Consider the following 16,882-nt stretch of genomic DNA (forward strand, 5'->3'; position numbering starts at 1 on the left):
GTCTGTACGATCCTCCACATCTTCGCCTTACAGAAAAGTAGGCAAGATGTTTTTCCTTCTTCATAGGCTTCATCAACTCAAAATTGGGCTTTTGTTTCAACTCTTTTTGACAATTCCCATTTGGACAGAGTARGACAAATTTCAGTTGTGAAGCTTCAACTGGGAGGACAAAGAATGGAAGAGACTCATCCTGGAAAATGCTTGCATTTTCCTGTGGTTGCTCTCTGTTCACTACTAGTGTAAAACTGTGTCACAGGTGCTGACAGAAAAATATTTAGACCAGGTTCTGTGCTGCACTTGGCCTCTGTCTCTTCTCCTCCCCCTTGCCCATTTTTGCCCTACAAACTTAGCAACCATAGACCTGAAGCAGGACGCTACAACATTAGGCACAGGACAAATACGGAACAAAAAGAGGGTCTCTAACTGAAAGAGGTCACAGTCAAGTGCTTCATTATTTTTCTCCCGTCTATTTTAGAGCCAAATGTTTTACTTCATCCTATTCTCCAAGACCTCCTCTGTTCCTTGTAGCCTCTCCTTGTGTTTCCACAGCTACAGTGGGTTGTATTTAACTCAGTGTCTCCTTAGGGCAATACAGACATGCCACCAGTCATGCAATAGGAAACTGGCAGAAGGGGCGTTGCTAGATGTGCAAGAAGAAGGTACAGTGTGACAGAAAGSCTATATTTTCAGGGATAATGAGGAATTTCTGACTGTTCATTAGCAAAGTGTACAAAAAAGACTGTTCATTTTGGGACAGCTCAAAATGGTCATATTTTCAGAAGCTGATACTCATGTACTTTCTGAAAATCACGCTTCTGAAACTGGGCACCCCCAAATCCCTTGCAGCTTTCAGATATGTTAGTTATAGTACTTTGAATCAAGCTTTTCCCACCAGATACCAGATAAGCTTTGTTTTCTCTTTGGGTTCTGGGGCTGTGCACCTTCCCACTACACAACCACACTAAGTACTCAGTTTTATGGCTGAGTAACTTTTGTCTTGCCACACTTCTTGCAGGCTCTGCCTGAGAGGAAAATAAAAGTCATTAAATGAATGACTGGTTGACTTGGAGTCAACAACCTCTGTCCCAACTTCAGACACAAAAGCATCTGGATTTAATAATACCTGTTTATAAATAACATTGTATCATCATTTGTTTAGAAAGAAGTAAATCCTAATGCTGATTATTTTTGAACACACCATGAGCTTTCTGACATAATGAAAAGACAGGAAGAGTCCCAGGGCTGGCATTTCCCCAAAAATGTAGATTGTTGTGGGAAAGGAGACAGAGTAAGCTTCCTGCTTTTGTAGAGGGAACTTATTTTTTGAAGTAAGATAAACTTAGAGCACTGCTTTTATAAAGATCGAGGCTTATTTTACTCACCGATATCACACACACATCAGCAGGCAGCGCCAAGGTGGAAGTGAGCCCCTGCATGTGTTTGTTAGCAGCACGTTCRACAGAGTCCGATCACGGCACAGGGGAGGGCACTGGCACCAGAAACACTGAGGTGCAGAGCAGGAGGCTGGGAAGCATTGTAGCTTTTCCTCTGCYATAGGATTCCTGTATGTCTCCAGCACTGCCCTTGTCTGAGCAGCAGTGAGACTCTAGCAGGTCCTGGGTGAAGAGAAATCAGYGGTAGAGATTATCCTTCCACAGCCAGACTGCAAAGTTGATCCTGCATACTTTCTTCAGGCAGGTCTTCAAGACTGAGAAAGTAGCAGCAGGGATGTTAGCTGGGATTTACTAATGACTGCTGGAAAGATGTTCTTTCACTTTGGCAGCTTGGTTCAAGTACATGTGTCTTGCAGACAGACCAGTGATGAGGGTCTGAGTGCAGGAGACAAAATGTACYCCCAGGTTGGTCACAACTCAGCAAATCAATGGCACCTGCAGATACAGGCCTTTGGGTAGGAGCCAAGCTTTGCTTTAGTACACATAAACATGAGGACAGTACACATGCACTAAAGACTATGGGCTAAGTAAGCCATACTGGCCCCAGCCAGCTGTACCATACAGTAGAACCATATTTGTTTGTAAGGYTTCTGTGGCAAGTAAAAGACAAAAGTTAGCTAGGGAAGTGGAACCAGAAACAGGCTGTCATGAAGTTTTCCTCTGCACCAGCATGTGATCAGTCAGAAGAGTCCCTCTGACAGCAGGTATTACTGAGGAATCCAGAAAAGAGCTTCAGCAAGTGATGCTGTATGTTCAATCTGTGTAAGACCAGAGCCCCTTGCAAGAGGAAGCCTGGGTGTGTCTTTATCACAACACTGTAAGGAGTACGCAGGGCTCTCAGCTGCTAGTAAGAATRTTCTGTTATTGCTGCATGGTCTAAGATGCATTGTCATTGCAGGTGAACCAAGGTAACAGCAAAGCCCTGGGACCTGGTCTGGGATACCTAGAACACATCTGCCAACTGATTGAGAAGATTGGGCAGCTGCAGGAGCACAAYGTGCGTCTCCAAAAAAAGGTGTGCAGCTTGCAGAAAGAGCAGAAGATGAATCAGATCAAAGAGGTAAGCAGACACCATAGTATCTTCCACTGAGTAATAGAGTAATATGTCTTGAGTAGTAAACTTAAGGCTCAAACAGAAAGTTCTGTCTAAGGGAAGATGCCAATTTAACAGATCTGACACCCACCTGGGCTGGGTACTTTGGGAGGTCTTGCCCACCATAATGGACTTAGATTCCTGAAGCTGAGCTTGAGTTTCTGTTTCTATGCAGTTTTGTTTCTCACATGTGTTTGCTTCTGTTGAGTTAAAAAGCACCCTTCTCATCTCATTTGATGACCAGCTCTAAGTCAGTAACTTTCATTTCTCTACAATTGTAAACTTTCCAAGAACACATCTCCTCTCCTCAATGCCATCAAAATAAAATCCACAGAGCTCCTCAGCAATTGTATTTTGAATTATAAGATCTTTCATTTCTTTCTGGTTTCAAACTGTCAAGATCACAGAATTTCTCAAAAAACAGACACCATGGGAAAGAGAAACAGCACTATTGTGATCCAGCTCCATGATTTTTTTCCCTTCCTGTGCTCCTGAGCTGCTAGATAGATCTCTGACATGAAACATTTCAGTGTTCCCATTTGTAATTTTTATCAGTCAGAGATAGCTCGAAAATTTGACTGAAATTTTGCAAATAATTTCAGGGTCTTCCTAGTATTTTTGAGACCCTGCATATTTTTTTCAGCTCTACCCCACCTCTTCTTCCATCGTTACACCAGATTTCCATTTTTTCCCTGCCTTTTTGTTTATTTTATCACTCTCCAAAGGAACAGAAGGGGTTTGTCACACTCAGCTATTTCTTCCATGACGTGCTGTGGTGAGTCTTTTGTTCTCCCGATAGTGTCATTGTTCCCCTGGTGCTGCTCTCCCACCTGCTGGGACTGGATCTGCAGTAGGTGACTGACTCCTCCTCAGAGCCAAAGCCAAGTTCTGAGTCAGGCTGCAGAGCAGAGTAGCTTGTCATTTCCATGTACCCATCTCTCACACTCAGAGGAATGCAGCCTCCTACACAGAGCCTGGGAATTGTTAACACATTTCCTGAAGCTTTACAACTGTGAGTCATTGCTCAGAGTAACTCTTCCAAGCTGCAAACTCTGGTGTATGTGCCCCCTCCCCAGCTCCCACTGAAATGAAAGGCATTGTGCTTTCATTTAAATATTAGTGACTTTGATCTTTTTGTTACTCCTCAAGATCTCTCAGTAGTGTCTTCAGATGCATTTGTCTCATGCTGTTCAGTGGGGAACTGGATCCTCAGATCTAACATTTAGTACTTGCRGTGAGGTCTGCAAAAATGGGCGCTCTCAGGTATCCTGTGGTGCCTGCATCTCCTATGTGTGAGCAGCTCTTCATCATTTTGTTCTTCAGTCATAGCCCCTCTGAGTAGAAGAGGAAACACTACTACCCTATTTGCCATGAAATATGAAGATTGCTGTCTGCAATTTGGAGGGCATCCAAAGGTTCCTTTACAAACCACATTCACTCTCCATGTAGACTATGGGCACAGAAASGTTTCCATGTCCCAGACAAGGCTAGGGAAGACACAACTCCCAAAACAGAGGTGGGTTAGCAGGGTATTAAGAGCTGACCTTGAGGATTGTAGATAACCAGCACTCCAAATGCTGTTCTTGAGAGGTGCACAGATATCACCACTGAAGTGATGTTTTGACCCTGGGACACAAAGGAAACACTGCTGCTCCACATCCTTTGCTTTATTCTATAATACCATGGAGCCAAAACCAACATCTTTCATCAAATTTTCAAAGCATCTCCAAAAAGGTATAGGAAATGCAAAGTGCCACACTGCTGTGACAAAGTATCCAGATGAGAAGTGACATTGAAACTGTCAGTTGCCTGGGGGTCTCCAGAGGTGCTCAACTAGTGTTAGCCTGTCCTGGTTCTAACACCAATAAACAGTTTGGTTCCTTTTCTGCTTCAGCTGGATAAAGCTCTCCTTCCTTCCTGCYCTGCTAAACTCTACTGTAACGTGGTTGTTCAAGATAGAAAATTGCCTCTTCTCTACCCCACCAGCAACAGTAGAAGTACACTGGCTGAAGTACCACATACAGTCAATCTGGCTGGTAACATGCAAGAGAACTATGGCATCCCATCAATAAAAATACAAGATATTGTTGTCTGTRCATGCTCCAAAACAAATAACATCTTAAAAAGCCAGTCATTGTTATAACTGATCTGTTTATTTACACTAATGCTTTAGCTGGGCAGCTCTCTGTTTAGAAACTAGCATTCAATTCCTTCTGGGAAACAAACTGAAAAGATGCTGAGTATCAGGCAATTTAAGTTAAATGCTAATGAMGCCATGAAAGCTCTGTATTACTTAATCCAGTTAATAATTACTGAATTAATTAATTAATTTATAACTTAAACTTAATTAAGTTCAGCCTTTTAGAGAATTAAATATTTTGTATGGGTTCTGGGGACCTGTTCCCAGGACAATGATGGATATCCTTGGGCTGGAAAGTTTGCAATTTGTCTATACTATGGCACCACCAGTTACCTTGGGCTGTTGCAGCCTGAGAGCCTGCATAATTTTTTTTTCATCTGGTATAGGAATACCTTCTGCAGCAATGCTCCTGTGGAGCTGCCAGCATCTTCCTCAACTCATATCAAGATGTGAAAACAAACTTTGCTGGGAGGAGCAGACCTCATAGTCTCTTGGTTCAGACTGGAAACCCTTCTGATCTTTCCATCATCCCAGAAATAGGAGCMAACACCGAGAAGCTGAGCAGCTGCAACAGTGAGTTCAAGTACCTCTAACCTGCCCTCCCATTTGCCACCACTTGGTCACATAAGCTGACCAGCCACTTTCTTTTCTCTAGGGAAGACAGTTGGGAATAGAGCAAGGCTTTAGTATAACTAAACCCTAGCTGAAATCCAAGAGAAGCAATTTTAAATGCTCTGTCTATACCTAGGATTTTAACACTGGCTGCTTCACATGTGTAAATCAGGGTTTTTTGCTTTGCAGCTGTGGCCATAAAGATTAGGATGAATGYATTATAAAATAGGTCTTTCATATGGAAATTTAGCATGCCTAAATGGGATCATTAGTGGAGCCCTCCTCAATGTGGCGTTAAAATTCCTGCAGGCAAGACAGGATTTGATCTAAGATAGAAAGTCTTATGCCTGTTGTTAGTGTCTTACCTTCTCAAGCAGGCACAGAATACAATCATGAAGGATGACTTACTCTATAGGCCAAGTGGAAATAAGCCCCAGCTGCAATGGTTGGATCGAGAGACCAACTTTTCCAGAAGGCTGAGAAACACTGAGCTCAGTCTACTAATGATAAAGCCAGATGAAAATTCTGRATCCAATGTTAGATGTGAACCAGCTCACTAAATGAGTCTGATTAGTTTATTTCAAACCTTGGACTTCAGCCTGTCTCTAATACCTGGTGAAACACAGAACAACCTGCTAGCAGGATTGAGTCAGAGCCTTTGGGAACACGTGGGGTCTCATCCCATCTTTAAGTCCTTAGGGTTCTCATCCCATCTGAAGTCTTAACTTGCTGAYAGCACTGCGCAGAGGCCATCCTAGCAGAACACTGCTAAGAAATGTGAGCAAGTCCTTGCATTTCATTTCAGGAAGTGAGAGAAACCCAGAATCAGAAAAGAGCCAGCCGATGGTGGGGCTCAGGAAGTCATCAAACAATAGAAACAACAAGGAGAATGAGTTCAGAGAAGCTGGGAATACGGCTGAGGGACAGGCTCCTCCATCAAAGGACCCTGCAGTAAGAAAGGTGAGTGATAAGCTTGGAGCCAGACTCTGAGAGGAAACTGTGGGAGAAGCAGTGAGAAGTTCTGCTCAGGCAGATCAGARTAAGGTACCAGTAGAGCAAGCCAATCTTGTATGCTACCAAGTCGAGCTGGGCCAGTGAGGGTCAGGGGGGTCTTTTCTCTCTGCTCCCAGCCTTAAATGAAGAAGGACTGTCTTTATGCCAAGAAAAGCACAAATGTATCACTGGTGCAGGGGAGAGGAGCACTGCAAACAGCAGCATGGGGTTTAGTCCTCACCAGCTCCAGATAACTCAATGTGTGGACTTGTCATAASTACTTCCACTACCTTTGCTRGTGAGATTAAACAAAGCATTCATTGGMACTTACRAAAATTGTAATGKATCAATCCTTAGCTGGCCACACTTWTTAYCAGGCTGGCAGCATATCAATGTAATTAGCTCCAGTCCTCAAATGTTCYAGGGCATGTGTTTCAGCAAATCTGTGTCACTGAAGTCCAAGACAGCCAGGATGAATGCTTTCCTCTCCCTTTCTTTCCCATTGTTTGTGTCTGCCTCAGCACTTTCACGTTCCAGTGGGGATCAGAAGTGCTGAAATGCCAGAGCAGAGACTCTAATCAGAGTATTCCCAGCCCAACAGGAAAAAGGAAGGAGTAGGTCTCTCATGGGAAAGACCTTCTCGTGAAATCTCCACCCCAAAGTTGCGAATAGGTCACAAACACTTCAGTGAACTTCAGAACCCAAATTAAGGCTGAGTCCTGAAAGGTGCTCCATGCTCTTGGCTTGTGTCCAGCCAGCTTTTGGAGTATTTTAAGCACATGGGAAGTTCTGATGACCTCACAGGACCGTAGAACCCAGACCCATGCTTTTTAAACTGAATCCTCATCTTCTCTTGGTACATCACACCTTAGTATTGTCACTTAGTTTTGGATTTTGTATCCTGAGCATGAAATGTCCCCTTTATTCCWACAGTGCAAGTACTGTATGGGAATTCTGTCTGCGACACTCATCCCTAGGCTACTAGGAACTATACACATGAACTGGCAGTCTAAAAAGAGGTGAGAGGTGGAAGAATAAAGAAAGGATTATCACACATGTGAGGGACTGAGTCTAAAAAGAGATAAAGGACTTGACCAAGGCTATGGGTATATTCCAGGGCAGAGCTGAGAACAGGCTGAGAACAGAGCTGAGTCTRTTGCAAACGCTGGGAGATGGTTTCACTGTCCTAGTATTTTACAATGTATTTGCCTTTTGTTTTTAGGCTCTGGACATCAGCAAGAACATCTCGGTATGTACTGCCTTTCAGAATATATTTAATTTGTGTCTACATTATCGCAGACTAAGCCCGTGTAGTACAGAGCATTATATGAACAAAAGAGGTTGGCTCACCCCCAAAGTTTACTCTCACTGAGGACAGGAGCATCAGCTGCTCAGGCATTCTGTGGTATCAACAGTGCTTGTTGTCTGAAGCAACAGCAGCACAACGAGGGACTAACTGCTGARGCCTCAAAACCCTTCCACACAGGACACATTAATCCCAGCAGTAAACACAGAGGTTTGCTATTTCCATGAGTAAACAGTCTCGCTTACAGGCAATTAACTCAATAGCACTGAATCAGGTGTTGCAGTTCTCAGCTGTGTGACCTCATCTGAAGTTTTTACCTGAAAACTTTRCAGATGCCCAAGAAGAACTACTGCAATAGGCATTGCTGGGGCTGCTMAGTGTGGCTGGGCAGCTGCCAGGTTGTGCTCTCAGTGTGGCCACAACTCCTGCAGTAATGGCTCTGCTGGTGGCACAGTGAGAAGGAACCTCAGGACAGGGCARGACAATGTCGGGAACGTGACAATGGTTTGAGAACTTCACTGAAATGGGAATAATTTCTCTCAGTAATGCTAGTTCTGGGGCCTTAACTAATTTTAGTTCTCTTTTTCAGGTTTTCCAGTCATCATTTCAGGAACTTTAAAACAATATAAGACAAAAAAAACCATGAAWTTTTTTGATTCATAACTCCATTTAGTTCACAGGTCCAGATGAGCCCAACTTGGAGAGGACAAACTTTAGGGATGGCCTCCTGAGCCTCTCTGACCTCCTGATAATCTCTATTAGCATTTCAAATGTAAGAGCCCAATAGCTGTGGCTTGTGGACGTGACAGGGAAACAAAGGCTTGATCTCTGCTAATTCATGGTCCACAAAAGTTACCACCTTAAAAGAGGCTGATACYAATGCACCTGGCCTAACAGAAAGGATAAGAGAGTCAAAGTGYTTTTTTGGGTTTTGTTGTAAAGGCCCCCTGGGTGCATGTGAGTAGGTAGGAAACCAAACCAATCTTCTTCTTTAGTACAGTATAACAATAGGGTAAAACGTGCCCTTAGGCAGCTACTCAGCATTCACCAGTGCGGTGCCCTCACTCTCTGAAGCCTTAAGTCAGAAAGAACAGCAGAGTCCTAGGCAGAGGAATGGGAATGATACCAAAACAAATCACAAAAAATGATGGTATTGCAGTTCATCAATCCTGTCTCCTTGTGTCCTATAYAAGTACAGGCTGTCCACTGGGTGTCACTGCACAGTGTTAAAAATTCTTTTGTGGGCCCTGACCCCTATCTGTCTTGAAATAAAGACACTTCCCTCTTCCCACCACCTTGGAAAACCCTGAGGTATCATAGGTTGGCAAGATGAAGTCTGCCAGCAACTTGCCTCTGGTCCTTTAAGTTGTGGCTTCTTTTTGCTCCCCAGGGCGAGAGCCATGCTTGGAGGAGAATGAGAGATCTTATGAGGAAGACACGGTTGACAAACCAGAACAAGCTGGGGCTGTCCTCTGCCGCTCTGAAGAGGTCCTGCCCTCAGTTGTATAGGTGAGACAATGCTGCAGAAGATTTTCATTTAGTGTTGGGAGGAGGTGGTAGATTTACCTCTGGTTGTTGGTTCCTGGAGAAGACCAGTCCTTTCTTTATTTCCATTGTATATGCTGGTCCTGGCTAGCAGTAGCATTTGCTCCCTTAGTGTCCAGATGCTCTGGGATCCAAACTGGATGTTACCTGTGTGAGAATAATGGAAACATTAGGGTCCCTAAAATAAGGCTCTTCTCCCCAGCAGGGTAAGGAGATGATGAAAACTAGCCAGAGCCATTCTATAGCCCAATTATTTGTCTTTCTGCTCCCTCCTAAGCATTGCAGAAAGGATTAATGCTCTGCTTTGTCCACTTTTCCACCTTATATCCATGGGGACAGTAACCCATATTGTACCTGATGTGTGTTAGGATGGGATAGTCAGGATTAGCAGGATGGGTTTTTTCACGGGGAGAAGAGATGAAGTTTGCTGAATGTGTGCTCATGGGTGGGACCTGTTTGCTGTAGATGAATATTTGGGTCCAACATGAGGTCTTAATTCTGTGAAGTGATCCATGCTGCTCCCTTGGGCAAATTTGTCTGCCAGGCTKGTTATAGCTTGGCCTCTGAGCTAAACCGTGTTGTGCACATCTATCCGACAGTGCTGTCAGTTACCCCTTGCACAGATCTCCCTTTGCGCTTGCCAAGTCCTCCCAGCTAGTCTGGTGAATTTGGAGTGTTTGTGTATATAATCAGGTAACAGGAAGAGCCTGGATATCTTAGTCACCAAAGCAGGAGCATTACATGGAGCTGTGCACCTCCCTGTATGTTTTTTCAGCTGAGGTCTCAGTAACCTTGAGCGGAACAGCTCAAATGTGCTTAAGCCCTCCTCYGGTTTTAGAGGGGGTGATGGTGGGGAAACAAGAGTTGTTTAACGACTCAGGAATGTCCTATTGTTCCCCTTAAGAAAGCCTGTACCTGCCTTACAAAATGCATAAGGGAATTGGGAATCTTGTAATTACATCTGGAAAAAAAAACCCTCTGTAATACATGGAGTGGTTTTTCCAGCTGGGAAAAGCTTGGTTGAGGCCCAAGCATACATAACAGGAGAACTTCCTCCTATTGTTTGGGAAACTGAAAGAAACACAAAGCAGAGAGAGATCAAACAGTTCCATCTAAAATAGATGGTGAAACAGCTGGGGRAAAATACAAACTCTGTGAACCTTCCCTCTAAACCTGAATAGGACCAGGACTTYTATCTGGGTTTCAGAAAATTCTGTCTCTGCAACCTCCTGCTTTCCCTGTCTCTGCAGCACAGAGGACAGCACCAACACTCCCTGCATGAGAACTGAAGACTAAGTYCTCAGCTGTCTAAATTTATGTATTTCCAATGAAGGGGGTAGCCCAATAGTTCCTAGCAGAAATTCTAGGTCCCTAGAAGTTAGTTTCCTAGGATGGATAATTATTGCTGTCATGGAAATGCCATACAATRAGATGACAAATGGACAATTTTTTACCTGGCTGTAATCAGGCATCTTCAGAGCTCTTGTACACTGATTTTTGCAGCCTGTTTTCTGTAGCTGATGAATGGCCTTTTCTTTTACCAACTTTCTTCTCCCATAGATCTACATAAAACTCTTGCCTGTAGTCATGCTCCTCATCTCCCTCCATTTCCTTTTTTCCTGCATTCTAACTCTTATTCCCCAGTCCTATCTGTGTTTGATTTTGCTCTTTTCATGCCAAACCCAGCAATTGCAGTGTAYCAACTGTTTTCACTGGTGCCTGGAAAAGTTGGGTACCTTGTTCATATGGCAGTTTGGATATGAAGTTATCCTCAGGCTCCTATGAAGTAAAAAGTTAGGTTTAGTGGATCAGACCAGCAAATGCTGCTGGACAGAAAGACAGACCCTTTCTGCAGCAGTACCAGAATGGTAAAGCAATAAAGTCTTGCTCATCTGCAGCTCTTAGCAAAGCAAACCTTGAAGCCCTGATACTCTCAGCATTTAAAGCCACTGTCTTTGTTATAATTTATGAAACATATTTGTCCTGGCTGCTGGTCCTGTTTGTACATGCAGACATAYGGAGCTGGCTGGCCTTTGCTTACCCAAGCTTCCTTGAGCTCCAGGTCTTGCACTGGAACAGGCTGGAGCCTGGTGCCCTGTATTAACATACAGCTCTGAAGGAAGCAGAGATTTGTTGCTTTTGACACCCAGTCCCACTTGAGTCATTTGGGCAATTAGAGAAAGTCTCTTTGTTTTTGTTTTTGTAACTAGGTCAAAGCAAATCCCCTTTCATGCTCCCACTCTGTATATGATGAATGATCCGCTCCAGGGTGGTTGTTTTGTTTCTTTTTTCTGTCTCTTTTTCTTTTTTTTTTTTTCTTAACATCCACGAAAGAGTTCTCATAGCAGAGAGAACTTGGTTTTTCTAGCGGGAGAGAAGGGAGGCCTGCCAAAGTAAACATACTGGCACAAGACTCAGTGGTTTGCTATACATTGTTCTAAGCAGGCTCAGGTTTTCATTTAATTTTCTTTTTCTTCCTGCTAATACATTTGCTCCTGCAAAGCAACATCTATTTTGTGCAAAGGACCAGAACAGACTGATGACTGATTTCATTATGGTGTTACAAACTTAAGCAGCACATGGTCCTCTACTATCCAGGGCAGGATCTAGTGTAGGAAACTTTGGGCAATCCCCTCCTAACATTCCTRCACAGATACACCCACCTGGGTATCTGTGGGGGCTGTAGCTTCAATGCAGAAGCACAGGTATGAGCTAACCTCAAATACAGTATTTTTCAAGGTAAAGATAATAGATTCAGTTTGAAGCTACCAAAAACTTGCTGCTGTATGACACCTACTTTGTGGTCAGGGTGAGGTAAAGCTAGGAAGGACAGTGCAGTTCTAAGATTAAAAAACTCCATCCATRTTGTATAGTAAAGGTTGAAAAGGGCCCAAGAACCTCAGACTCAGGTCTGAATGGTTCTTTTCACATGGAAAATTAATACTAAGGTATTCTCTWCCCTGTGCTCAGGGTTGAGAAACAGCCAAAGAATAAAAGAACATCAACGCAGAAATTCAGCAATTCCATTGTAAAATAACTAAGAGCAGAACAAAGCATAAAAATGCTTTAGAAAAAAATACATTTAGAAAAAAACAAAAAAACAGTAGTTCACAAAATAAGGAGTCTGCACTACATCAGTCAGGACTTTGAGCTGAAAATTTTCCAAATCAAAGATTTGAAGCAAATAATTATTAGCTATTTCTTTTCTGTAAAGAACTTCCAAATACTGCTTTTAAAAAACAAAACAAAACAACCAAAACTACAGCTTTTCATTCTTAAACAGAAGCTATTTTAAAAAAGAATTTAGAAAATGTTCTAAAAGGTTTGACTCTTATAAGCCCTGGAGGCCTGGGCTAAGTAATTTCAACAAACAGGATGTAGTATACTCATTTCTATCATATGTAATAAATAACAAACAAAAAATTAACCTGGAGACAGTCCACAGCAGTGTTGCTCTTCAAAACACTTAATTTCCCGCTTACTGCTTTAGGGCAGTTTTAACTTCTAAATTTTAACTTCCMTGTGATATTCAGCCATGAGTCTATTCCCCAGCTTCCAGCTAGGCAGAAAATACTGGTTGCTGTGATCAAAATTAYGTTTGTATCCATCCATTACAATGTACCTTCCTGCCAATTGCTGCATCTTGCGGCTCTTTTTGGATGCTGCCACAAATATTTGGACRGCATCTGTTAACGGAATTTCAGATTGGAGAGGGGGAAGCTGCTTTGGGTATAGCTTGGATACATGTGCACAGCATATTAATGTTAAAAACACAGCCATGCATTCTGACCACTGCCAACTTCAATTGTATTTTTCCATTTGTTAAGGCCAGATATTATGTCTTCAGAGCTGAGAAAAACTGAGAGGAACTCCATGATTGTTCTGGGACAAAATGCAAAGAATGAAAACTTATGGCCTTTCTGATAACCTGAGTSAAACAGAGCAAGGTAAAGTAAGTAAAGCAGCATATGTTATTTTCTGGGTTGGGTTGGGGTTTTTCACTGCTTTTCAGCACAAAAATGAGGCAGTCCTGTTTCTTCCTCCTGACACACTCCAGCATGCAAAAMCAGCAACAGGTCCAATTTTTGAAGTTTGAATTATATGGATTTATGCTTCTGAGGACTGACACATATATCTTCATTTTAATAGTCCCCAGCTTTTGGTTTGTTGTTTTTAATTTTAATGACAACTGTAGTCATACAGACTACATCATGAAGCCTTTTTACAAAAAAAAAAAAAAAAAAAAAAATAATAATAAAAAAAAAAAAAAAAGGCAATAAATTCATTTATCTGCAGTCATTCAAAAGACTTCCAAATAACAAGCCAACCAGATATTTTGGGAAAGAAACAATCCATCCATAATAAAGACTAAAACAAAAACAGCCTCATCCTCTACCTTCCCAACTCAGCCTACAGGGTAAATGCAGAGAAACTCTCTCTGATCTCACACTGACTGCATGTTTTTGTTTCAGAAAGTGATGGTGAGAAKATCAAAGGACACAAAATGAAGAATCCCGAGTTACTCTGTGCAATCTACAACCTACAATTGTCAACAGAGCAACTCCGAGTTGAGCGTTGGAAGGGAAAGAGGGAAGGGGGATGTTGAAAAGAGTCTATGGGCAGACACATGCTCAGCTAAGTATAGCTTTGCTCCTGAGCCTGAAGTGTACTTCAAAAAGTCAAGCTGCAAGTAAAAAATTCTGTTAGCATCTTGGCAACACAATCAACAGAAACTTGTAAGATTTGGAAATTCTTCCTCCACTATGGGCGAGGAATGGAATTACCTGAAACACTGAAGCTTTTAAACTATCATTACTTTCTGGGGACCTTCTCCTGCTGAAATAAACATTAGCTTAATGGGACAAAGCATATGGGAATGCCAGAGACTCCTTGCCCAGGGCAGAGGTGGCTGTTGAAAGGACAGCATCCTCCCTCTAGAGAACCTGAGTTGCAGTCTCTGTCTCCAGCAGAGCTCCTCCCTTCAGAGCTGCCTATGGCCAGCTGTGCCATTTCACTGGAATCCAAGAGGAGAACAAAGTATTAAAGCTAAGGTCATTCCTGAATCCATCACTAGCTTCCCATTTTGGAGGGCCTGCTCCTTCTGCAGAGGCCCCTGGACTCCGGTGCTACCCTGCACTGAAGTTGGCATTGTACACACTGATTGTAGAGGCCAGAGCCAGCAGCACTGCAGGAATCAGCCTTTCAAGAGACTGGAGGGCACATCCAGGGCACCCTCTGCCCCATGGAGCAACCCACCTCTAGTGTAATTTTTTTTTTTTTTTTTTTTTTTTTAGCGGGAACAGGACATCAGACTTGAATTTCTGCTTTTAAGATACATTTAAGTGCTCTGTCTGTGCAGGTGGAGGCCTGAGGCTGTAGCGGGGGCAGTCATGCTGCCATATGGCTCTGCCTGTGCTCTTTCTAATGGGAAAAGGTGAGAAGGAGAGCAAGGCTGAAAGGCAAAGTAATTCAAATRCTTCCTTTATAAACTGGTGCTCTTTTGGGATACATTAACAACTGTATAACGCTATGACTGTACTTGGTGGCTGCATCCACTGATTCCAGACTCAAGGAACATGCAGTGCGTTCTTCTGAAGGTCCCATGGTTTCAGAGGTCTCTGCATGCTAGCTCTTATTGGTACTAGCAACTAATAATTAATACATGTGGAGTAAAGATTTAAGCAAACTAACATTGCCTCTTGATAAAGGATTATTCTAACCCATACATTGCAATATAATTACAAGTCAAGCAATTACTGTTTAAAAATCTCTCCCCAACCTAAACTTGCCTGAGAACCAAGATTTGAGAAGCTGGCAGGAATTATGAACTTCAGCAGACTTAGTCTTTCAGTAACAGATGCTTCTCCCTTGTTCCTCCACATCAGCTGAAGTCCTCCAAACCAGAGCAGGATATTTCTGGGATTCAGAGCAGCTCAGCCATGCCATTCCAGGGCCACTGTAGTTTGTAGTGAGGAGTGAAAGCAGTAGCCCAGGCCTGGTTCTCCACGTACTCAGAAGAGTTACCATTGTTGTTACTTAGCATCTCTAAAAAAACCCCGCAAACAAATATAATGACCAAATCCCACAACGCAAACCCAAATCCCCATTAAAAAGAAAAAAAGGGTGCGCTGACTCAAACTTAGCACCCTAAAGCACATGCTATGTTTAATGCTTAAGTTGTAGTTACAGCTGCAGAGCTTGGTTATTCACTGTATATCTTGCTAGCTTCATCCAAAGCTAGAAGGATTTATATTGATTATTCTGTGAATAGTCTGTATATCTCCATAAATACAGGGGACAAAAATCCTGCATTAACTTACATCCTCCATTATCCCTCCAGGTTTTTTACAGAGACTGTACAGAATGTGAATCAGTGCAAACTGAATTTAAAGTGTTTTAAGACATAGCATCATGAACTGGTATTCTCTATAACCACCTCTATTCATTTCATAAGGATGTTGGGTGTTTYGCATTTGRTTTTTTTTGGTTTGTTTTTTTTTTAACTAAGATAATCTAGCACTCTTTTTTATTATAGCATTGTATTAAATATATTCCTGTATTTTCAGAAATAAATGTATTTATAATGTGTAACATACTGTATAGTTCTCCACTTCAGGATCCATTGTAATACAAGCCTAAGAAATTTAATAAAAACATCATTATTATGGTAATTGTTTTCAGGTATTTTATTACTGAACACCTGGCTTGTAGTCTAGCAGCTGCCACACCTTTACGGTGTTAGCTGAGCATAGCTAGTCAAGAAAGGAATTGCTACCTCCCAGCTTTTAAAGAACTTCTTTCGCTTTGGCAAACAAGCAAGTTTGCATATCAGGAGCCATGAGAGCCCCAGTGGCATTGGAGAACAGGCTGTGAACACAGGGCCAACGCACCAGAGGAGGAAACYGCAACRTTGCCTTTCACCCTGTGCCAGTGCTTCACAAGAACAACTCAGCCCACTGCTGCTCATGCCCTTCCCACCTTCTGAGGAMCAAGGTGCAAGCCTGAAAYACAGRAGAMTCCCTARAGGGGACARGAGAATTATTTCTTCACCCAYCCMCCTCCACTTAGCAYTRCATGTGCCCTACACTAAGCATCATACCAGCSTCCYAYACSCAGCTCAGCACCAAAAGGGACCRTCCCTGTAGGGGAATCTCCACCATTCYCAAAGGCTACACCCCCAGAGCTCCCTGCCTCTTTGRGATGGTTCAGTAACCCGACAGGGGCAGCAGRGACTTGASTCTCACAGCCCCTTCAGCATCCACACAGGCATCTAAGCTCTCTAAGCAAATATTTCCACCTCCCTTACTGCAGCACAGGAAGGCTCCAGTAGCAGGAAGGAGGYTTTYARGTCTTGGCTTACACAAACACAGTTAAAACCAGTGCCAGAGCACCCTGCCTAGTGCACTGAAAAGGTGTGGTTTCTATTACTCTGYTCATTACCCCRTTAATTAACATCACAGATAGCTGCTAAACACTTGTCATGGGGCTCCTTATGAGTTTACACTCTGCCTTCCCAGACGAAGCTCCACCTGTACCAAGGTCATGTAGTTGCCAGAGGCACTCCCCAAAGAAGGAGGCTGTTTGACCTATTTTCAAATGATGTTTTTTCCAGCCTGTGATCTCCTTCACCCTCCCACCACACAACATGGAACAGCCTTTTCTTCTGGTTAGATTTTGAAAGCATGAAAGAATGAAATCACTGATTATCTTGACAGTAGCAGGCAAAAGCAGTTCTGCTA

The 16,882-nt window shown here is 42.8% G+C and overlaps 1 protein-coding gene across 1 annotated transcript in view; it reads left to right on the plus strand.

Annotated features, from left to right (window-relative positions):
- Positions 1-15,781, plus strand: part of LOC130579905 (uncharacterized) — a 29,713-nt gene extending 13,932 nt beyond the window's left edge. The window contains exons 3-9 of the mRNA XM_057377047.1: positions 2,353-2,514; positions 5,074-5,260; positions 6,105-6,259; positions 7,515-7,541; positions 8,989-9,107; positions 12,971-13,095; positions 13,616-15,781. Coding sequence (XP_057233030.1) covers positions 2,353-2,514; positions 5,074-5,260; positions 6,105-6,259; positions 7,515-7,541; positions 8,989-9,107; positions 12,971-13,067 — 747 coding nt within the window. The 3' untranslated portion in view covers positions 13,068-13,095; positions 13,616-15,781. The remainder of the gene's footprint in view (positions 1-2,352; positions 2,515-5,073; positions 5,261-6,104; positions 6,260-7,514; positions 7,542-8,988; positions 9,108-12,970; positions 13,096-13,615) is intronic.
- Positions 15,782-16,882: the final 1,101 nt, after the last annotated feature.

The sequence above is a fragment of the Malurus melanocephalus genome, unplaced genomic scaffold (genome assembly GCF_030028575.1).
Source record: "Malurus melanocephalus ecotype Western Australia unplaced genomic scaffold, MMel_1.1 scaffold_299, whole genome shotgun sequence".
Lineage (NCBI taxonomy): Eukaryota > Metazoa > Chordata > Aves > Passeriformes > Maluridae > Malurus > Malurus melanocephalus.